Source organism: Eurosta solidaginis, chromosome 2, assembly GCF_040869045.1.
Source record: "Eurosta solidaginis isolate ZX-2024a chromosome 2, ASM4086904v1, whole genome shotgun sequence".
NCBI classification, from domain to species: Eukaryota; Metazoa; Arthropoda; class Insecta; order Diptera; family Tephritidae; genus Eurosta; species Eurosta solidaginis.
This window is the reverse complement of record NC_090320.1, coordinates 76523162-76547006: the sequence shown is the minus strand read 5'-3', so window position 1 is coordinate 76547006 and position 23845 is coordinate 76523162. Positions and strand designations below refer to the sequence as shown.

The 23845-nt window shown below is 38.5% G+C and overlaps 1 protein-coding gene across 18 annotated transcripts in view; it reads left to right on the top strand.

Annotated features, from left to right (window-relative positions):
* Positions 1-148: 148 nt before the first annotated feature.
* Positions 149-23845, top strand: part of LOC137239969 (MLX-interacting protein-like) — a 192970-nt gene continuing 169273 nt past the window's right edge. For 3 of the 18 annotated variants that reach the window (XR_010949568.1, XM_067765801.1, XM_067765783.1), the window contains exons 1-2: positions 149-561; positions 17319-18515. Coding sequence is in view for 17 of the 18 variants with exons in the window: in XM_067765801.1 (XP_067621902.1) it covers positions 18055-18515 (461 nt within the window). In the remaining variant the exon portion in view is untranslated. The remainder of the gene's footprint in view (positions 562-17318; positions 18516-23845) is intronic. The other 15 variants (XM_067765785.1, XM_067765798.1, XM_067765797.1 and 12 more) reach the window with 15 other exon arrangements.

The window sequence follows — 23845 nt, the reverse complement described above, 5'->3', positions numbered from 1 at the left end:
GCGAAGCTGACAACAAATACGTGAGAGCACGCTATCTCCCGATACGCACATAACTACCCGTTGCTATGGTAACCATCAAACAAATTTGTGCGTTGCCCGGCAGCTTAAGAATAATCGCACCACACAGTTTTTGACATATGAATTTTTCGTGGTGAATTTTGTAACAGTAAAATTTATAACGCGAACAAATTTTTATGACAATAATAATATTTGTATTATTAAAGTGAAAAACGAATTTCTACCAACAAAAAGATGTCCAAAGATTCTGTACAAATTAAATGCAAGGGCTTCCACGTACGTATCGCTGTGCTCTATTGGGATTGTACATTTTTGGAGTCATCGCATAACAACCAAAGGCCAAATCTAAAATCTTAAACCAGCTCTTTCGCTCGACTACCTATCCGTGCACGCACCTCAGTGATCTTAAGTAGAACAGAGGCAAGTCGTTTATCAGTAAAAGATCTCATCCGTCAATTTCTACTGACGACTATTTAACGATGGTGCGCAGATAGCACCAAGAACTTTGAACAAGGCAGCATTTAGGGTGAATTGTGGAAAAAAGTAAACGCCCGTATTAAATAGAGTGTTATCAGTATCATATATATATTTTTTTCCTCGAAACTTGATTGACTCGCTAAATTGAAATTACGTACTTTTATATTTGCAATAATTTCGATATCGCAGTTTTTGTATGACGACAAAGCAACACCATGAACAAAATATCTTATTCCAGGGAAGCGTAAATTTAGCTAAACGTTCTCTGGGAAGCACCACTGGCTTAACAAAATGTGTGTGTTTTATGTTCGTCACCAATATGCGTGCGAAATTGTGTTCTTGAAAGTTTTGGCCTAGCACACACACATGGAAGTCATCATTTAATACAAAAAAAAAAAAAAAACGAAAAGAGGCAGATTAATGTTGAATCAAAGACCGAATAAAAAACAAACTGCATATATATTAATATGTCGGCTATGTGCTGCATAAAAATTATTTAAAATCTGTGTTTCTGTTTTCAAAACACCAACAAAACCGAGATAAGGGCCGGCTCGAAATTATAATTGGCTAATTAATATGTTTGCATTGAATCATTATTTACCTAATAGACTTTGTTATTGTATGATAGTAATTTTTGCAATACATTCTTCCGATTCAGGCTACGTATTATGTCATAGAAAGTATATGTAGGTAAACACATCCATACATAGATGCCATATAAGTATCATATCCATGCTCATGATTCACATACAGATATTTATCTGCTTCAAAAGTCAACAAACTTGGCTTATGATTTACCCACATAACGACGCAATACTCGTTATCTGCAAATTGAACCAAACTGATTTCCTTATACCAAAGTTACGGGAATAAAGTTTCTGAACCAAGTATAGTTAAAATTTCAGATCGGGCAACCCTACTTTTTCGAGGTGCGAGGAAAACTTAAAAATTTCGGAAATCGCAAATATCAGTATTTTTAAAAATGTTCTCCATTCCCAAAACAACACTAGGCTACCAGGGCTGCTCAAACCAAACAATTTAATGTTGAATTTGAATTCATTAGCCGTTTAAACTATTGCATATTTGATCTTCCAATGTCAAAAGCTGTTGTGGCATAGAACTTACATTACAGAGTAGCAGAGGACAAAGCTTGCTTTGAGAAAATTTTTACTGCCACAACAATAACAACAAGCAACTCTTTTGTAATTATTTGGAGCTTTTCGGTCGATAAAATAAAGAAAAAACACAACGTTTCTCTTTTCCTCCTACGCGTTTCGATGAAATTTTTTCATCTTCATCTGGGAGACTGTATGTTTATCATAAAATATGACATTGTTTAAATTTTGTTCTACATTATTTTACTTGGTAATTCCATATATGTAGTACTCCTTATTGCTACTACAGGATGGGTAAACTCATAAGTATCAGAGTGCCGATATATTGTTGTTTAAATGTTTTTGTTTTTGTATTCAATAGTCGAATGGACTTAAAATAAATTTTTTCTTGTCGAACTTATGCTGCTAAAATCACAAAAATTTTGTAGACTGTCTTGTGTTGATTTCGAATTCAAAACTCATTACGATTATTTTCTATTAGCAATATAGGAGTATTACATACATATATGGGTAATTCAATACAAAAGCATGATACTCTGAATACACATCAAAAAATATAGATAGAGGTGTCAAAAGACGCGTATTAGACCCAGGATCATGAATTCCAAAATGGAAGTTAAAAATCAAGAGCAAAAGAAAATGAAAATTTCCAAGTGGTTGTTGTAATTTTTTGGCGCAAAATACTATGAATTCCACCCTCGTGTTCAAAGCGGTCCGGGGTTATTTTTATTTCCGTTTTTGAAATCCGTCTTTTGACACCTCTTCCGATATTTTTGGACGTGTATTAGGAATGTTCGTTGCGATGAATAGTGGACTCACACACTTTACGGTTATAGAAGTAGAGAATAGTGTAAAGATATAATGGAGAGACACATTTCAGTAGTAGAGGCGGCTAAAATACCAGATTCAATGGGCTGTGTAGCGCAACCCTTCAGGTTGCCAGCGCAATATATAGCTTCTCCAAACCCAATTTTCAATCTCACCTATCCGCGGCGAATCCTGTTTCACTAACAGATGAGGCTCTGGCGACCCAAAGCTCCTCATGGAACTTGGGGGTAGGGAGGGAGGAAATGGCCTGAAGGTTTAAAGTGGCCACATAAATCGTTCCCGAGATGGTCGGACTAGCACTTTAATGGTGCTATGGTACCGGAGCGTACCGGATTTGTATCCGGCAAAGGACCATCACATCGATAACACTCCCCAAAGCCTTCGAGGAGCAACCTTATCGCTACAACAACAACAACAACAGCGGCCTAAATCTCATCGAAGGTAACTCACGGCAAGTGTTTATTTATTTTTAATAATATAATACCCTGTAGGGATAATCTCTTGTTCATCCGAAACCACTAATGGCTAGCCCTCTATCTCGTTTACATGCTTTCAACTGGCGAATTTAACTTGGCGATGGAAACTGCCCCGCTGCATTACCTTTTCTGTAGTTTTGAACTAGAAAGTGTGGGGAAAGAAGGCATACTCAAAGTAAAAGCTCCTAGAAGCTAGCATCAGTTTTTTTGTAGATAGTTTATCTATCAAATGTTTAATCGAATATTTATCAAAAGCGATAATATCCCGAAAGCCTACGAGGGTGTGTTTATCGCTAAAAGAACAACATTAAAGTACCATCCCGACCATCGCGATTTTAATACAGTCTCATTGAACCTAGTTCCATGAAAGATTTGAGGTCGCCAGAGAATCGCCTGCGAAATATGTGTGTGATACATGCGAATTTGCAACAGGATTCGGCTGATTCTGATTTTGGACACGAGTCTGTGTGGTCGCGCGCGCGCATTAGTTTTTGTGATTAAAAATTTTAGTGTTCTGTGCAAACTTATTGTGCTAATCTAACGGCAATTTTGACATTAAATACAAACGCATTAATTGATGCAATTTTTAGAAATAACAGAAGCTGCACTCAGGTGAGTGATTTTGTCGTCCCTTAAAGAACCTTTGTGAATTTTTTGTTCTTCATAAAACGGCATTAAGTGCCTTAAGCACTGCCGACAAATCATTTCTAAAGTGTTGTGAAAAAAGGCTGCATATTGCCTTCAAAAAAGAGGCATAAAGTGCGTTTAGCACTGCCGAAAAGTACAAGACTGAAGATAAAGACAAAGCACTACGGCAAAAAGGCCTGAAATATTGGAGAGCACCAATGTGACAGGTTTTTATGAATTATCACCAAATGGTTTAGTGGAAATGAAAAAAATGTAAAATGCCCAATTCGCAACCGATGTAACTGTACAAAGCAGCGACAGGGAGACATCAAATGATACAGCAAACATAACGGTGAATTCCAATTTGGCTGGGAAAGTTCAGCCAAAAGAAGATGCAATAAAAAGAAAGGGTAAAACCAACAATAACATACCCGCCAAATTTTCGCGGAGAAATTTTTGTACTTGTAGACACCACAGAGTGTCACGACATGAAAAATGCGCTTCCCAAGGCAGTCGGTTCTATGTACCGGAGCGACTCGGGATTTTTCCCGACCAAGGACTGTCATTTCAGTGTGACCCCATCTAATTTTTTTCGTTCCTCCCACAAATTGTCATCCTCCCAGCAGCTCCTTGCAGCAGGACTGCTCCATATTCTCTTACTCCGGGAAGGCATCGAATCCAATCCGGGTCCGTCTCCTGACCCCGGTCCTGAGAAATGGTTTTGCTGCATCTGCCGGAAAAGAATCTTTTTAGGACGGTCATACTCTGTTCAGTGTGTCTCGTTCAAGGGATGGTTGCATCGGACAGGTTGTTCTGGGCTTGATCCCAAAACCCGACGTCCACGTAACTTTTATAAATCTTTTGTGGCTCCTTGCTGTTCACGCCCAAGGGCGTCCCGTAGTCTACGTCCAAGCGCCCCCCCCACTACCTTCCAGCAGCCCCGCTGCTCAGCAAGCCACAACAAGTACCCGCTGCTGCTCGCGCCCCACGGCGCCAACAACTCAAACAGCTGCTACCACTCATAACTACAATCTTCGTAGTCCTGAGTAGTGCTGAGCAACAGCCCCTGCCCCCGTCTTCTCCCCCCCCCCCCCCCCCCTATTTTCCGGCAGAAATCGTGTAGGTCAGGGAAACAGACTCTTAGTCCCTACCTCCGTTTGTACCGTTTGCCAGCACAGAATATATATGTTTGCGACATCCGCCCAATGCAGCTCCTGCCTTAGGTGGTGCCACTTCCCTAGATGTTCTGGTCTCCGCGACGGCAACCCCCCGACGGGTTTCATCGCGCCATGTTGCCAGGTCGCAAACCCAAATCATCCGGGTACCCCAATGCTTGCCCAAGGACGCCCAGTCCTAGGGCCACAACAGCAATTGCGTCCTGGCCTTCCCCAACCCAGGCGTAGTCACCCATCACTTACCCCCAGAGTGGCGACGTCTCCCCTTATGCACTTCAGAATTCTGCAGTTAAACTGTATTGGACTAACTGGGAAGATTACGGAGATAGTCGATTTCATGAAGCGGCACAACGTCCGCATTGCTGCGATTCAAGAGACTAAACTCACAGCAAGATCTGCATTGCAGACCTGCTCTGGGTATAACGTCCACAGGAAAGACCGCGAGAGCGGAAATGGAGGCGGTCTCGCGTTTATCATACACCACTCTGTGCAATATTGTATATTTGATCCTGGCATCGACCGCAGGGACAATGTCTTAGAACGTCAAGGCCTATCTGTCCGGTCAGGCGATGCAAACCTAGAAATCATCAACATCTACATCCCTCCTGCCACCTGTTGTCCCAGTGGATACCGCCCTAATATCAGGGCCTTACTCACTGGCAACAATCGCATTATCTTAGGCGATTTCAATGCCATCATGATCTATGGCATTCAAACTTGCGGGCGGACAGTAGGGGTGAGATGTTGGCGGATCAAATAGAAGAAACGACGTTCTGCACAATAAACGGAGACGCCCCCACACGTATGGTAGGAAGCTGTCACAGCTCGCCAGATATCTCAATCGTGAGCGCAGAACTCGTAAACTGCGTCAACTGGCAGCCGATGGTAACATTGGCATCCGACCACCTGCCCATACTTATTTCGCTTGAGCGTAACGCCGACTTCATCGTCACTGAAAAACGCACTTTCATAAACTTCAAAAAAGGAAAGTGGGAAGAATATAAATCCTTTACAGACAGCCGCCTAGCTGCCCTCCCTATCCCGACTGATGCCCGCCAAGGGGAGCGTGCCTTCCGTAAGGTCATTAACTCCGCCTCGGCACATTTCATTCCCGCCGGGAGAATTCCCGAAATCCGGCCCCACTTCCCGGCGGAGGCCGCAAACTTAGCGAGAGAACGTGACCTTATAAGACAGCTTGACCCAGGCGACCCCCAAATAAGGGATATAAACCAATGCATCAGATTGCTTGTAGATGAACACAAGCGGGCGAAATGGGAGGAGCACCTAAGAGGTTGTAACCTCTCTACCGGTGTGGGTAAACTTTGGTCCACCGTAAAGTCCCTATCGAATCCGGCTAAGCACAAAGACAAAGTTTCCATCGCCTTTGGCGACAAAGTGCTGTCGGACGCGAAAAAATGCGCGAGCGCTTTCTGCCGGCAATATATAATGCATCCTACGGTCGACAAAGATAGACGGAGAGCCAATAGACGCGCACATAAACACAAATTCAGCACGTCACCAATCACCATCACCGCTAAAGAGGTTGAGGACGCCATTGGTCGTGCTAAACCATCCAAAGCAGTGGGCCCAGACGGAATAGCCATGCCGATGCTTAAAAACCTAGGGAAAGAGGGGTTCAAATATTTAGCGCATGTCTTCAATCTGTCTCTTTCCACCTTTGTCATACCTGAGAAATGGAAAATGGCCAAGGTGGTCCCGCTACTAAAGCCTGGGAAACCAACTAACATAGGTGAGTCGTATCGTCCGATATCTCTCCTATCGCCAGTGGCAAAGACGCTTGAAGCAATTTTGCTCCCTTATTTCCAAGCAAAGTTGCAGCTAGCCCCTCATCAGCATGGCTTCAGAAAACTCCATAGGACTACCACCGCGCTAAATGCCATTAGCACCCAGATAAATTGCGGTTTAAATCAATACCCCCACCATAGAACAGTACTCGTAGCGCTAGACCTATCAAAAGCTTTTGATACGGTCAACCATGGCACGTTACTGCAAGACTTGGAAGGGTCTACGCTTCCCCCATGTCTTAAAAGGTGGACCGCAAATTATCTGGGTGGTCGGCGCAATTCAGAAACGAAATATCAAAGCCAAGAAGAATTAAACAAGGGGTGCCTCAGGGTGGTGTCCTATCCCCACTTTTGTTTAATTTTTACATATCAAAACTACCTTCGCCACCAGAAGGAGTTACTATCGTTTCTTACGCCGATGACTGCACAATAATGGCCACAGGCCCGGGCCCAAAGATCGATGAGCTTTGCAACAGAATAAATGGCTACCTCCCCGATCTCTCCAGTTTTTTCGCCACGCGAAACCTGGCACTATCACCGACTAAATCATCCGCGACCCTATTTACAACTTGGACGTCCCAAATCTAGGGTGTGACGTTTGATCAGGATCTACATTTTGGTGAGCACGCAGCCGCAATTGTTCCGAAAATCCAGAGTCGTAATAAAATCCTCAAATCCCTTGCTGGCAGTACTTGGGGAAAAGACAAAGAAACGCTCATTACCACATACAAATTCGCTTTGTTTTTCGAAGCTGGAGTCTTGTCCTTAGCAGCAGTACTGGGGTTAACAGTTTGTATAGCTCACAGGCAGTGTTGCCAGGTGATGAAAAAACAAGAAGCTAGATTGGCAAAAAAAAAGGTTAGAAAAAACTAAATTTAGTAAATAAAGAAGCTAAAAAACGGCCAGAAATTTTTTTGGTTAATTCATTAAATTTTTTTTTTATATTTTAGTTTACACATTTGTAAATAAAAATTTATAAACATAACTTAAACATAACTCCTTGTTTCAAAACATATCAGGCACATTTTCCTTGACTAGCACATGGAATTACTTTAAATGATTGCATATGTGTATATTAGGCCGGGTCGATTTGTGGGGAGGCAAAAAAATCGCCCGTTGCTGTGTGAAAATCATATTCTAGGGATCAAAATAAGAAACTTTGCCGAAGGAACCATACCTCTAAAACGATTTATATAAAATATTCCTCGTCTGAAGAATCAAAAGAGCTTAAGTCTGCGTATAAAGTTTGGCTATTTACCATATGAGATCATCGGTAATTTCAAAATCCTTACAACATTTAGATAATCGTTTTAACGAGCATCTAATATTAAGCAGCGCATTAAGCATTTTAATTTTTAGTTTGTTCTTTAATTTAGTTTCCAGAATTTTCAAATTCTTTCAACCTCCGCGTTACTGAGTGGTAATACTAAAAAACTAAATATAATTTCGACAAGTTCTAAAAAGGAGGTTCGTTTAATGCATTTTTATGTTCTCGGACTTCCGACCAAAATTCCATGGTGGAGTGTACATTTTTCCATTGTATTGTCATAAGTTTTCGCCACTGCAGCTCTATTAATGCTATTTGACTTGAAGAATAACTGTACTTCTCTTTTTCAAAGTAAGAAAATACATCTGGCTTTGAAACTTTCAACGAATTTTCAGCAGAAAAATAATTAATCTTTTGAAGAGAACTCATATTATTAGGTATTAGGTGTTCACAGGAACTATTGAAATTATTTTATTTTAGAAATTATTAAAAATACATTCGGAGTAAAAAAGGCTAGAAAAAAATCAAGAAGCTAAACCCAAAATTTCGAGGCTAAAGGCAAAAAAAGGCTAAATCTAGCCTCGAAAAGGCTAACCTGGCAACACTGCTCACAGGTTTAATTGACTGCACGGGACCGCTGTCAACTGCGAGTGCACTAGAGTGAGGGGGGCGAGCAGCGAAACATTGGCACAATGTGTATGGCTGAGTGGGCGTTGGAGTGAGAGGGCCAGTCACCGACAAAGCTTGTGGTATATGCGCGCAATTGTAGCTATATCTGTTCAATGCATGCGCGGCATTGAGCGAACTCACAGCATCATTCGGTGTATTCATTCCCTCAACTATTGTTTCCAAACACTTCGAATCACTGTTGGCGTTGTTGGTGTAATTGTTTATTTGCCATAATTTCAGCCTTAATTTCGTCAATTTGTGTGCACAAATCCTTAAATCTCACTTCAAAGGTAGTAAGAATAGATTGAAATCCAAATTTAAGGGAAACTAGAACGGTATCGTAGGTTTTATTCAACTTGTCATGTGCATTCACGCACTCGCCACACATATACATAATATTGCGGTTCTTTATAAACCGATCCGCATCAAATTCCGATATGAATTAGCAGCAGGCGCGATGAAAGATTTTTCTACAAAATCCACTGCATGGTACAATTAGGCTATCTTTTTTTGAGAATAGCTTTTCGCATTTACCGCAGAAAGGATCCATTATTTCTTTAATATGTAAACAACAGGTAAAAATTTAAAAGTACAAAACAAAAGTATCAAGAACACGGAGCGAGCAAAAACACGTCTTTGGTTAGTATGATTCAAGAATCCAATTTTCATCATTTAAATAATGGCAATCATACCTTCCTAATAGATCCACGCACCACGAACACATCAGTACTAGATCTTCCTTTTACAAACTGCACCTTTCACTGTTCCTGGAAAGTTGACACAACGCGTATAGGAGGCAGTCACCATCTACCTATCTTAATTGAAACTGACTATTGTGCAATCAAAAAATCAGTATTTCTAGCTAGAAATAAACTTTTACAATCTCTAGAAGTTCTTGAAAATTATACTACAATCACGGACTTAGAAAACAAAATCCAAGATGAAATTAGAAAAGCAACTTACACGATTGACAAAACCAGAAAATCAAAACCTTGGTGGAGCGAAAGTCTTGACAAGAGCTACCGATTCCTTAGAATAGCAAATCAGAAAGTAAAAGCTTTACCGAGTCCTGAAAATACGGATAATATGATAGCTGAGAGAAAGAAATGGAAAAAGGCAGTTAAAAAGGCCAAAAAAGAAATTTTTAAGAAAAAAATAGAAGAAATAAACACCAATATGGGAAGGAAATCTTGGCGCTTTGTCAAGTCCTTAAGGGAAGATTTTAATCAAATAGAAGTAGGCATGTGGAATGAAGCAAACAACCAAAATATTTTTAATATGCTTAATCTACAAGTACCAGTTCAGGTTCAAAGACTACCTCTTAACAACGAAGTAGAACCAAATCCCAATCTCACGTTTTCATTTGAGGAAATAAAAGAAACACTTTAAAAAGAACATAAACTCAGCAGCCGGTGCTGACGAAATATCCTAAAGGATGTTAAGATTACTTCCTGATATAACCTTAAACAACATCAAAACATGTTTGAACGACATTTTTATTTCTAATACCATTCCAGAACACTGAAAACTAATTAAAGTAGTACCTATACCCAAAAAAGGCAAAGATCTCAACAATTTTGAAAATTCAGGCCAATAGCCTTAATAACAGTTTTTCTTAAAATAATCAATTCCTGTCTTAATAAAGATAGAATTAACTTATACATTGAAAACAACAAAATACTCCCACCCACAACCTTTGCCTATAGGAAAAATAGTTCCAGATCAACCTGCTTAAATCACATAATACATCAAATCACTCTACTCAAAAGTAATAATAAACATGCAGTTTTTTGCACAACCGACATTTCAAATGCATATAACTGTGTGAATATAAATATTTTAAAAGATCAACTTTTTGATATCGGATTAGAAAAGTTATATATTGAATAGATAATAAACTTCCTTAGCTATAGAATTCTTAAAATTGGCGATAAAACAACTGAAATTTTCAATGGTCTTCCTCAAGGCAGCTGCCTTTCACCACTTTTATTTAATACTAGCAGAGTACCCAACGTCGTTCGGGTATAAATAAAGGCAGTACTATATAGACTAATATATTAGACTAATCCCAACCTCCATTTGTATGGGAGATGCCACGCCCGTTTTTCGCTATCCCCAATTTTTCCCGAGGGGGTAGGGATTAGTCTTATATACCTCCTCACCTAATTTCAGTCGTCTAGCTTTAATACTTTCAGATATATTAACAACGAAAAATTCCAGTTGTTTGGGAGGTGCCACGCCCCCTTTTTCGTTATACCCAGTTTTTCTGGAGGGGGTAGGGGTTCGTCTCATATAACCACTCACCTAATTTCAGTCGTATAGCCTTAATAAATAAAAATAAATAAATAAATGTAAGGCGCGATAACCTCCGAAGAGATCTAAGGCCGAGCTTCTCTTCCAATTTGCGTCGTGCTCCTCTTGATTTTTCCCTACAAATTGGCCGGACGGGACCTACATGTTTTATGCCGACTCCGAACGGCATCTGCAAGGCAGATGAGTTTTCACTGAGAGCTTTTCATGGCAGAAATACAATCGGAGCGCTTGCCAGACACTGCCGAGGGGCGACCCCGCTTAGAAAAATTTTCTTCTAATTGAAAAATCTTATTTCTAAAATTTTGATGTTGCTTTGCCCGGGAGTTGAACCCAGGGCATACGGTGTGATAGGCGGAGCACGCTACCATCACACCACGGTGGCCGCAGATATATTGATTACGAAAAATTCCAGTTGTATGGGAGGTGCCACGCCCCCTTGTCGAAAACTTTTTTATATAGCCTACCACAGATTGACGCACTCAGGTTATGTCATGGCAAAATTTCGTTCGATTCCATTCTGCGGTTTAGGCTGCAAGTCCAAACATACATACAGACATACTTTCACAAATATATAGTAGATATATACTGCCAAACTCCATGATCTTCAAGATGAAAATACTCAAGTATACCAATTTGCTGACGATTTATTTTTCATATCCTTAGGATTTACATTAGAAAAGGCAAAATCCAATCTTCAAAACTTTCTTAACTCCTTTGCATCAAATTGCAACATTCTTAATATGAATTTTAATGCTAGCAAAACTAAAGTCACGCATATAACCAAAGGTCCAACGAAGGAAGTCAATGTAACCATAAATGGCTCAACACAAACAAAATCAGTAATAATTTTAGGTAGAGTCATAAACAGTTCCTTAACTACAAAAACACACTATCAAAACGTAATAGAATCATTTTCAAGGAACTTAAAACTTTTTAAATATATTACCAATATCAAATTAGGTTTACACCCACAAAAGGCTTTAAACATCTACAAAGCAGTGGTCAGATCAAAGATTGAATATTGCAGCACCACACTTGCAAACAGTGCCAATGCATCATTTCATAGTATACAAGTCTTACAAAACAAAATCTTGAGAAGATGTTTAGGTCTAACACCATCAACACCAATACCATTAATATATGCTTTATCCAATGAACTACTTCCCAATGAACGAGCCCTATGGCTTGTTGCCAAAGAAGTAGTCAAATTAATTGCATTTAACAATCCAATAGCGGAAACTATAAAATCTAGCTCACACCTTAACACCAGCTACGCAATTGCATACAACACTTTCTCCAACACCCTTGATGACATTGATGCGGTTCACCCCCATCCCTCGATCTGCAACCTTGTCATTTTTGAAAAAACTACCAATACTAAAAAATCTAACATGACCCAAGAAGAAATTCTTGCCCAGCACTCATCACTGCTTGCAGAATACAGAAGTACAAGTTTTAACATAATCAGCCCGAATCTAAACGAAAATTCCGTGCGAGTTTCTTTCCTTCTCCCATTCCTCGTATTCTAAATAAAAATTCCTTGTGAGTTTTTTCACTTCTCCCTTTCCTCCTATTCTGAACAATGTTCGAAAAAGCGGAAACCGGTTATAGGAGAAAAGTAGGTATTATGAATGTGAGGGAGAGGGAGATTTCTCTGCCATTTCATAGGAGTTTTTTCACTAGTTAAATTAAAGGGAATGCATCAAAATAGTTAAAGGAAATTGGTTCTTTAAAAAAAAAAACTTATTTGTACAAATTTGTGCTAAAATATGTATTTACATTCTACCACAATATTCTCACTGTTAATACAACAACAACAACAACCACAATATTCATTATTTTAACTCAAAAAGTATATAATAAGCAACGGAAGAGCTCTTCGTATATTTGATGCAGCCATCCAGAAATTGCGCAAGGATTTTTTAAGAAGGCTTAAATAGATTTTGGCATATGGCGAAAGGCGAACTCAACTCGACTTGGCCGCCAGAAAATTGCTTTGCAGAATGAATTCATGCAACTCCGGCGGATTTGTGTTATCCCGCCGTCTTCTTCTTCTTATGCTCCTCTGTTGATGTTGCCGTGGCACCAATTCATTACTTATTCCAGTGAATACCACATGAAATGCAATAATGTGTATTCTTTATACCTTATTTCTTAATTTTAAACAAATTCGCAACAATAATTAAACTTTTAAATTTTTTAAACAAAGTAAGAAAAGCGCAACGAAATTTCAAGTGACAAAACAGCTGACTTCGAAAATTCGAAATTCCTATTCCCCAATTATTCTTCTCCCTAGGAGAAAAGAATTGGAGGAATTTTTCCGCGGGAATAAAAAAATCCGCGAGAATATTTAGAATTGGTCTGAATATATACAGATGCCTCAGTAGGTGAAGATAAAACAGGCTGTGGAATTTATTTACTAAACACAGCCACCGAACACTTTCCATATTCCATTTAAATCATCCTCAGCTTTTGGAGAATTACTCGCAATAAAAGAAACCATCGACATTTCAATACGAAACAACTACTTATCCGTCGTTATTTTTACAGATAGCCTAATAGCATGCCATACACTTAAAAAACATACATCTACGAATAGCATTGCAGCTAAAATTCTCAATACAATTTTAAATCACAACTTTAACAGTGTACATGTCAGATGGATACCCAGTCACAAAAACATATTTGGCAACGAAAAAGCGGATGCTATAGCCAAATCAGCTATTATAAACAGCTCTTGTAAAACAGTAAAACTTACGATAGATGAAGCTTGCAAACATATCAAGAATTATATATACGACCAGTCATTTCAAAATTTTTTAAATTACTCCAACACAAACCAAAATCTGTATGCCACCATCTTCCCTTCTAGGAGGAGTTTTGCGTGGTTCAAAAGTCTTAAATTTAACGCAAAAGATATCAAAACCTTAAACCGTATACTAACAGGACATACATATGATAGGATATATTTAGTCAAGAGCAAAGCTACAAACTCGTCTCTATGTCGCTGCGGTGATACGGATTGCTATGAGCATCAAACCGTTCAGTGTCCACTTTTGAACAACATTAGAGTCACCTTCAATGTCTTTCATGAAGCACATAATTTTAAAGAAGTCTTTAAAGACAAAAACAACGCCAAAATCACTCAGTTAGTAAATTTTCTCCAAAAAGCCGATCTTAAATTTTGAAAAATAAATTAATAAAAATAAAAAATCTATAACAATAATAATAAAAGCAGCTATCATAAATACACATTAAAACTTCTATTTTGTTCATATTTTTGCGTTCGTCTTACATGTTTTTATGTTTTTTGTACACAAATCTTATTTCCACCTTACTCATAAATTTTTTTTTTATGAATAAAACTATTCGAAACAATTTTACATAAATTTCAAACTGCAATCTTCATTGCATTCATCATAAAACTAAAAGTCACAGAACAAGACCATGAAGGAGAAAATACACATATAAATAACCAAGCAATACATTTTGCATTAATTTCATCTACAACGCCCTGTGGATCTCAAAATCCAATACATTTTACATTGTTTTTAATCATCAACGCGCTCATTGTGAAATAGTACAAATAGCAATCTGCTACACAGTGTTCTGGCCTCGATGGTATTACCCTTACACAACACATTGGAAAGTTAATCCAGTAATTAATCATTACATACTTTGGACAATAACCTGGAACTGGGACTTTCAAATATAAGAAGGTCCTCATCCATGCAACCAAATCTAAAAAAACAAAAAAAACAGGATTCGGCTCAAGTAGGTGGGGTTGACAATTGGGTTGCGGAAGCTATGAATTGCGCCTATCAACCCCTTGAATCCCACATTATAAATGGTCATATATAAGAGCTTAAGTGTTTGGGAATGAAACATTCTGGTAGTGCTTTCCAAATATTGTAATATCCACTTAGTCCACTGCTAAGGTTGTTTTATGCAGGTTGAAATGCGTGCTAATGTCGCGTCTGTTACCCAGGACTTGCCCATATATTAAATATTATTATTATTATATATATGTATATAAAAGCCCAAACTCTCGATTTTTGAACTAGAGGAAGTCTGGTTACTATCGAACTTGTACTTGGTATTTTAGGTCTTGTTCTGAACCAGAAATTGGTATAACTAGTTACTGACTTTCTTACAGGGTAGTTCGAAAAAGTTTTTGCTCACCATCATCCCATCACGCGACTGGGCATACAACAATTTTTAAATCCACAAAAAACATATTTTTTGAACATTGAAAAAAAAAAAGGACACATTCATGAATCATTTATTATTTGAGACTAATGAAACATAACCTGCAAAATATTAGCTGGCCTGGATATGGCGACTAAGAATGTTTGCTCCCTGGTGAATTGAAGTCAGATGCGTTCCCTTTTTACTTAGACTTATACAAAAGGCTCCACTCTCTTAAGTATATTTGGCAGTCTAAGGCTCGGGTTTTCAGTGCGAAAAGTTTCCTGGAGTTTAACCTTGCCACTTTGTTCGATAAATTTTGCTGCTCATATCAGCTTAAGCGGCCGAAGTGGCAGGTCAAATTTAACTGGAGTTTAAATTCGCACTGAAAAAACGGGCCTTAAAATTACAGATTAAAACATTTATTTATCGTTAATTTAATTCACAATGGCCCTGACATTCAGTTATATTCAAAATTAAGTAAAAGTTTTTATAATTAAATCGATAAAAGCAAATAAAGGAATTATTTGAGTTCTTACAAATTAAAGTGATATTATAATTATAAAATTAAATAATTGTATAATAAAAGACTTAATTTGCCTCGTTTGGGCTATGAGAGACGATATATAGGCCGTCGACTGATATCAACAGAACTTCCATTAACAAAACTCGACATTTTAGTCAAGGTTGTCGATTTTTGGGAAATCTATCTCTTGATGGACTCGATGATTGAAAAATATAAAAAATCATTTACTCAAATATTATTCGAAGGGTAAAAAAGATGTCCTAATTAAAATGAGACTCCTGAAGTAATTTTTTCTAGGCTGTTCCTATTCGTCCTGAAAGTTCTGTACAAAATTTACATATTTTTTGTTATGTTATTTTATGTGTTCCTTCATCATACTTTATTCAACTAGCAACTTGTTGGTCCACTAAACGTTCGTAGATTTTTGGAGCTCCTTGCTTTTCTAATATTAACTATTTTTTATTTTGTTTTGACACTTCTTGCTTTTTAAAGAATTTCAAAAGGCCTAATTTACATGCATGTGATGCGAGATGACAGTGTCCAGTTAATATGCCCCTCATGAGCCTCAAGTCTTCTCTCTTAAGAGAAAGGAGGTACTTTGTAAATCTGATATGCAAGCATTGGCACATATTCATAGAAATTGTCTGCCTGTCTTTTTTTGATTTCTCCCAAGTGGATTGGGACGTCTACCGTCTATTCATCGAGTACAGCACCGTTCTTTTCCAACTGTTGTAGTTGTGGGCTTCACCCCATTCAATAGGTGCGACCCCGAAGGCCTTGGGGAGTGTTATCGGTGTTGATGGTCCATTGTCGGATGCAGATCCGGTACGTTCCAGAACCAAGCCCGACCATCTCGGGAACGATTTATATGACCACTTTAAACCCCCTAGGCTATCCTGCCCTCCCACCGCCTAGATCCATGAGGAGTTCGGGGTCGCTAGAGCCTCGGATGTTAATGAAACAAGATTCGCCACGGATAGGTGGGGTTGACAATTGGGTTTGGAGAAGCTATATTTTGCGTTGGCAACCTGAAAGGGTTGCCCTACGCAACCCTTTGAATCTATTTGGTATTTTAGTCGCTTCTTACGACAGGCATACCTACAGCGGGTATATTCTAAACTCTAACCCGCTGGGGGAAAAAATCAGTCTGAAATTACAGAAGGGTTGAAGAAACTGATTGAAATTACGTACATATGTCGTGGTTTATTGTGGACAAGTAAAAGTTTTACCTGTTATAGTTTCCAAAACGAAGTTTGAGTGACTCGTGTTGTTTTTGTTGTTGTGATAAGGTTACTCTCCGAAGGCTTTGGGGAGTGTTATCGATGTGATGGTCCTTTGCCGGATACAGATCCGGTACGCTCCGGTAACATAGCACCATTAAGGTGCTAGCCCGACCATCTCGGGAACGATTTATATGGCCACATTAAACCTTCAGGCCATCCCTCCCTCCCCACCAAGTTCCATGTCTTCCTTGGTAGTTTGCTTTCTTCTGTTGGATAGTGTATGTTGATAATGGGGTTCACCGTGCACGACCTAGGAAAAGGATACTACGGTAACTGTACACATTTTCTCATGCTATTATTCTTCAACTTGCAGTACAGCGAAAAATATGCAAAACCTCTCGGTGATGAGTCTAATAGAAAAAATAGAATAGGCCACACCTTCTAACAGTGTTTTTCCCATAAAAATCCTACACATACACTGCGAAAAAAAAGTTAATTGTCCTTATGACTTGTTTTTGCCTGGAGCTTAATCTTTGGAGCTCACCTTTGCCCGCTGCTCTCGTCTGTCCTTTTGTGGTAATTGGTCTCGAAATTTTGCAATTTATCGATAGTTGGTTCTGCAAAAACATCGGAGGCATAATAATTAAAAGTGACGATGATAAAAAAATTGAGCGCAAAAATAAAAAAATAAACAATAATAAAGACAATAACCAAAAGTGTACTAGACAAATCTAAATAATTCAATCATTAAGAAAAAAAGTACGTACTTATACATATATAAAAAGTATACTGATATACCAAAAACAACACATCGTGTATAAATACTAAAGTAAATCATAAATCGCAAGAATCCGAAGCGTTATCATTGTTCGTTTGTGGGGCCGAGTTCACGGAAAAGATATTGTTTGAAGTACATAGCTACCAGCCAAGTTGGTCCTACTGCACTGGCTAAAGTTATTTTAACAGTTGGAAGTGAAACTGATAGCTGATAGTCTATTTATCTTCATCAAATAATAACTGTGGTGCAATAGACACAAATCGATTCGCGTTCAAAAATCTGAAGTGTTGATGTTCATTAATTACTAGTGATCCGTGATAACTATCATCATATTTACAAATAATAAAATATTTTCTCAACTTGCTTGTTGAAGATTTTTTATGCTCCCTTCAAAAAGATTAGAAACAATTAATGTTCATATTACGCGGGAATAAAGTACATTAATATTCAAAGTACATACTTTGTACGGACGTATGTACGTATGTATGTATGGAAGTACTTATGTCCATTGATTATATAGACGTAAATCTTTGTATATTCGCGTGTCAAATGGTAGATAAGGAAACAACATGATGCTAAATAAATACCAAAATTACCTACAACAACAACAACAAGAACAAAATCAACAACAAAAACAACAACAAAGCTGTGGTTTAGCAACAAACATGTCAAGCAGTATTGTCGCATCAGAAGCTGCCTCATCCGATTATGGAACTAATACTGCTAATATTTCTAAATCTGAACGTGAGTCCATACACTCCGGCCAATTTATGGTGTCTCACTTTGAGGCCGAAGAGGCACAGGAAGACGATTTAGAGGAAGATGATGAAGTGAAAATGTTAGATCCTGAATATCCAAATCTTTCAAAATCAGAGGATCTAGAAAATACTTGTACTGATGTACAACGATTTGTTCCACGTAAAATGTCATTCATACAAGAAACTGGTAACGAAGGATCGGCTGTAGCTTCACACTTGGAAATTGAAACTTCCCTTACTAAGCTGTTCAAATGCATGAATCTGGCATACAGGTAAGTCCTTAAGAATGCAGACTATCATACGGGCATGCCCTTATTAACCCTCCTTTTGTGAAGATACTCTGCATATTATGCGTAAAAATAATGAATAGTTACAGAGATATACTGTCGTCTATAGAAAAAAGGCAGTAAGGTTGTCAAAATTTTGATGCCGATAAATTTCCCCGACACCAATTTACTTATTAACTTAAAAACTAATTATTAAAAACTAAAAATATCTTTAATTTAAGATATAAAACTTGTTTTAAATTTCGAATAACTAAAATTTCTCAACCAAAAAAAAGGAGTAAATCAATTTTTCAAGGCCGGCATTTAATTAATATTGTAAAAAAATTTATCCGTAATAGTCTCAAGAGCCTGTGCCTGCCAGACCTTCGTCATTTATAGAAGTTGAAATTTCGTCAATGCATACTTCCAACTGAAGCAGGATCGTTGGTCTATTATAAAACTTGAGCCATAGTGGCTTTAACAGATATCGTGCAAAAATTTTGCAGAAAAATATATACATTACTCAATACAACGACTAACAGCGTTGACTTCAAAATTAGTGAAAAGTGTTAACAGTGCACTTTAGTTTTCTTTTGCTTTGTAATATTTTTTCCAAAAATGAGAATTTGATGTTTTTACAGAGAAGCAAAGCCACTTGAAGTGATCTCCACAAATTTCGACAAATCTTTGATTAAAAAATATTTAATCATGAGAATATACTTTTACAGTTCCTGCCGTAATTTTTTAAAACCTTAATCCCAACAAACTTTCGAAGTCAAAAAAGTAAGTCTTAATTGGGATTATTTACGCTCATAATGAACATATTTATGAGTCAGAAATGAATGTATTTCCGTTCTTGCGATGGTCGTCCGATCTGAGCCTAATTTCATATATCATAGCAGCCTAAATAAGAGTCCGATATGATTCCTAAAATGCTCATAAAAAGCTCTAATAGATCTCTTTTCGGCGTCACATATGGCTCTAAAGTTGATTAGTAAGAAATACTTGGAAAAAGGCATCATAAACTATATAGGAGTCTTTTGATGTAAATGTATACGTATATTTTTTTAAATTCTGAAACTCATATTCGTCACATATTTTGCAGTCCTATTGGACTTATAATTATGAGCGCTCCCAAAATGTTGGAGGGGATATATATACATATACATGCCAGCAAAACAGTGTGCCCAGAATACATATTGAGTGAATAAAATTTGAGAAACTCGGGGAACTATACAAAGGTACAAATATGTTTTTGCATATTATTTAAGATAAAATTTCAACAATAACTTGCCGTACAATTAATATTTTTCATGATCCAGAACGCAAAAAAGTGCAAGTGCATAGAAAAGCGTGTTGAAAACAAATTTTTTGTATGCAAATATTGTTCCAATTCATACTTAAGAAACAGCCCAAATCGTTCTATATCAGTGTGAAAAATTTTTTTTTTCATTATATCTTCGACTATAGCAGATTATCATTAAATTATCTTCGGTAGTCGCCGTCGCCAAAGAGTAAATCTTTCGAAGAAGTTTTCTCTCAAACACGCCCAGAGCCGCTTCATCTGATGTTCTCATGGTCCTGCACCATATAGCGGGTACGATAAGTGACTTGTAGGCAAGACTGATTCTTCGTTGGATTTCAGAGCTGATGTTGTTTGTATTAGTGCTGCTTCCCAAATAAACTAAGTCGTTTACTATTTCGAAATTATGACTGTCAACAGTGGCGTAGTTGCCAAGGCGCAAATGCGCTGACTCTTTGCAGAATTTACGGTGCGGATGTTCAGGCCAGCTTTTAGAGTATATTGTTCCACAGCGGTTAAGTTCTGCAGGTTGTGTTATTTTCTCCAGCATCAAATTTAGGAAATCGCACGATAGGGGGTCACCCTGTCTGAAACAGGCCTTGGGGAGTGTTATCGATGTTGATGGTCCTTTGCCGAATGCAGATCCGGTACGTTCCGGTACCAAGCCCGAACATCTCGGGAACGATTTGTTATGGCCATATGGGACCTTCTAGGCCATCCCACTCCGTAGATTCATAAGGAGTTCGGGGTAACCAGAGCCTCGGCTGTTAATGGAACAGGATTTGCCACGGATAGGTGAGGTTGACAATTGGGTTTGGAGAAGTTATATATTGCGCTGGCAACCTGAAAGGGGTGCGCTACACAACCCCTTGATTCTATTTGGTATTTTAGTCGCCTCTTACGACAGGCATACCTACCGCGGGTATATTCTAACCCCCTAACCCGCTGGGGGGACTGAGCTGATTGTGTCCTCATTTTCCTGTCATTTTGGCAACTCCTTTTCGTTCTGTAAAATGCGGCTTTAAAATTTACGAAGAGGTGATGTATCTAAATTCGTTTTTCGCGAGTTTTTTCCAAGGTTTTGAGCATAGTTAAAATCTGGTCGATGGTGGATTTACCAGGTCTAAAGCCGATTTACGATGTGCTTCAATCCTTCGCACAATACGCTTGAAAGGACCCTATATGCGTTATCTAAGAGGCTGATTCCGCGACAATGGGTGCAGATGGCAGGACCCTCTTCTCGTTGACTGCGCAAAGAACACGTAAATTTCAATCGACAGGCATGCACTTGTTCGACCATATTTTGCAATCCATCATCGCCGAAGGCCTTGTTGTTTTTTTATTTGGTTATTGCCATTCTGACTTCGTCATTTATTTCGGGATCGAGTTCGTCATCCCTGGGCGGTACATCGCGGTCTCCATTTTCTCCATACATCTTCCCTCCATAATCTAAGTACTCTCTGGACAACAGTTACAATGTCGCTGTTTTCGTTCATACAGAAGTTTTCATCGGACTTAAAACATTCCGCCTGTCACCGAATTTTTGGTAAACTTTGCGGGCGTTATTCCTAGTGGCTGCTCAAGCTCCTGGCGCTCACAACTTTTTGCCTCTGCTGTTTTCTTCCGTAAAACGCATATCGCTTTCTCTTTCAACTCACGGTAGCGTTCAAACACTCTTCTTGTTGTGCTCGCTTTTATCGTAGCCATGTAGGCAGCGTCTTTTCTTTCGGTTGTAACGCGGCAACCTTTATCGTACCAGTTGTTTTTCCATGGTCGCCGGTAACAAATTTTTTCCTAGGTGACGGTACGAAATGCCTTAGAGATATGCTTCCACTGCTCCTGCGTTCTGTACGGTTGACTTGTGCTCTCAGACAGCAGATGTGAGAGTCGGCTTACGAAATCATTGATAGTCTATTGCGATTGCAGCTTTTCGACGTCCAGCTTTTCTTGTGTTTGTTGTTCTTTGAGTTTAGTCGCGCAGAGGTGGGCGCTTGATTTTGATGCTCCGATATAGTGATCCGAGTCGATGCTCGGTCCTCGGATCGTGCGAACATATATAACACTGGAGGCATGCCGTCTCTCTATCACATCGTAGTCGATCTTATGCATGTCGCCAAGTACGACTTTTATATCATGGCGAGACGCGTGAACTCCACCAAATACAAAGCAATTGGCCAGCTGTTTGCATGCTACGCGTCCCCTATATGGTCGACAAGCCTAAAAACTACCCACTGGAAGAAGCTACAGGCCTGCCAAACTACTGCGCTCAGAATCGCCACGGGCTGTCATACAAAATGTATGCCCCGCTTGCAATATGTCCCCACATGACAGCAACCATCTCTTTAATTGTAATGTGGATCCAACGCCTCTAACACCCCTTTCGTTATGGTCTACCCCTGTCGAAACAGCAAGTTTCCTTGGACTCCCGTTAGAGGATATTGATGACAATTTGTGATCGGTCGTAGCTATTAGGTGGGGCGAAACATTGCTACAACAACAACAACAACAACGCGTGAACGCCAGTACTGGGCGACAAAGTCTGTCTCCCACTACGAATCTCACACTGAAACCCTTAATGTCCAGCACATGTATTTGAATGGAGAGCTGCGCACGAGGCAACGATGCAACCTACAAAGTATGAAAGCTTATGTAGCTAAGCGTACAGCAATGTTGATCGCCGTACGTACACTTGGGAAAAGGAAGAACATGCAGTTTGTTTAAATTTTTTGGCATTCAAAATTCTGTAATTAGTTAAAAATTACTTTTTAGTTATGACAAAAGCGTGAAATGTACATTTTTAAAAAGAGAAGACGTGATTAAATTCCTGTAATTGTTGATTCCAATGTTGTATAAAGGGTTTTAGTAACATAAGATTCGCTAAACTCTTTTTACCCCCAACAATTGGGCTGAATATGTATTTCCTCCGTAAAGTAGATAGTGATGAAAACTTCGATGCCTAAAGAATCGAACGATTTAAAAAAAATCCATTCTACATTTCTAAAAAAAGATCGATTAGGAATCGAATCGAAATCCAGCTCTATTATCCACAATGGTATAACTATCGTTTGCATACTTGTTGCTTGCGCGCAGTTATTTTATTCCTTTATTTCGGGCATATATGTAATACTCCTATATTGCTACAAGAAGCTAGGTACATTCCCAAACATCAGAGTGCCGATATATTGCTGTTTAAACGTTTTTGTTTTTGTATTCAATAAACGAATGTACCTAAATTTAAGTTTTTTCTTGTCGCACTTATGCTGCTACAATCACAAAAATTTTATAAGCTGTATTGTTTTGATTTCGAATTCAAAACACATTGCGAGCATTCTCTATTAGCAATATAGGAGTATTACATATATGATTTCGTGTAATTTTTTTTTTTCAAATGTACGTCATGATTTGTAGGGTGTTTAGCTTTCCTAGGGGGAGCCTATGTTCATGCAAATATGCACTGATTGGTATTGTACTTATCAACGTTTTTTATACTCAGCTGAGCAGAGCTCACAGAGTATATTAATTTTGTTCGCATAACGGTAATCCGTAACGGCATAAACTAATCGAGATAGATATAGACTTCTATATATCAAAATGATCTGGGCGAAAAAATAAATTCATTTAGCCATGTCCGCCCGTCCGTCCGTCCGTCCGTAAACACTATAACTTAAGTAAATTTTGAGGTATCTTCATGAAATTTGATATGTAGGTTTTTGGGCACTCATCTCAGATCGCTATTTAAAATGAACGATCGGACCATAACCACGCCCACTTTTTCGATATCGAAAATTTCGAAAAACCGGAAAAGTGCGATAATTCATTACCAAAGACGGCTAAAGCGATGAAACTTGGTAGGCGGGTTGACCACTTTTAGAAGAAGGTAGTTTCAAAGTTTAGCAAGCTGTAAGTTGGCAGTCGTTGAAGATATGATGAAATTTGGCAGAAACGTTACTCCTATTACTATATGTGTGCTAAATAAAAATTAGCAAAATCGGATTACGAACACGCCCACTTTTAAAAAAAAAATTTTTAAGTC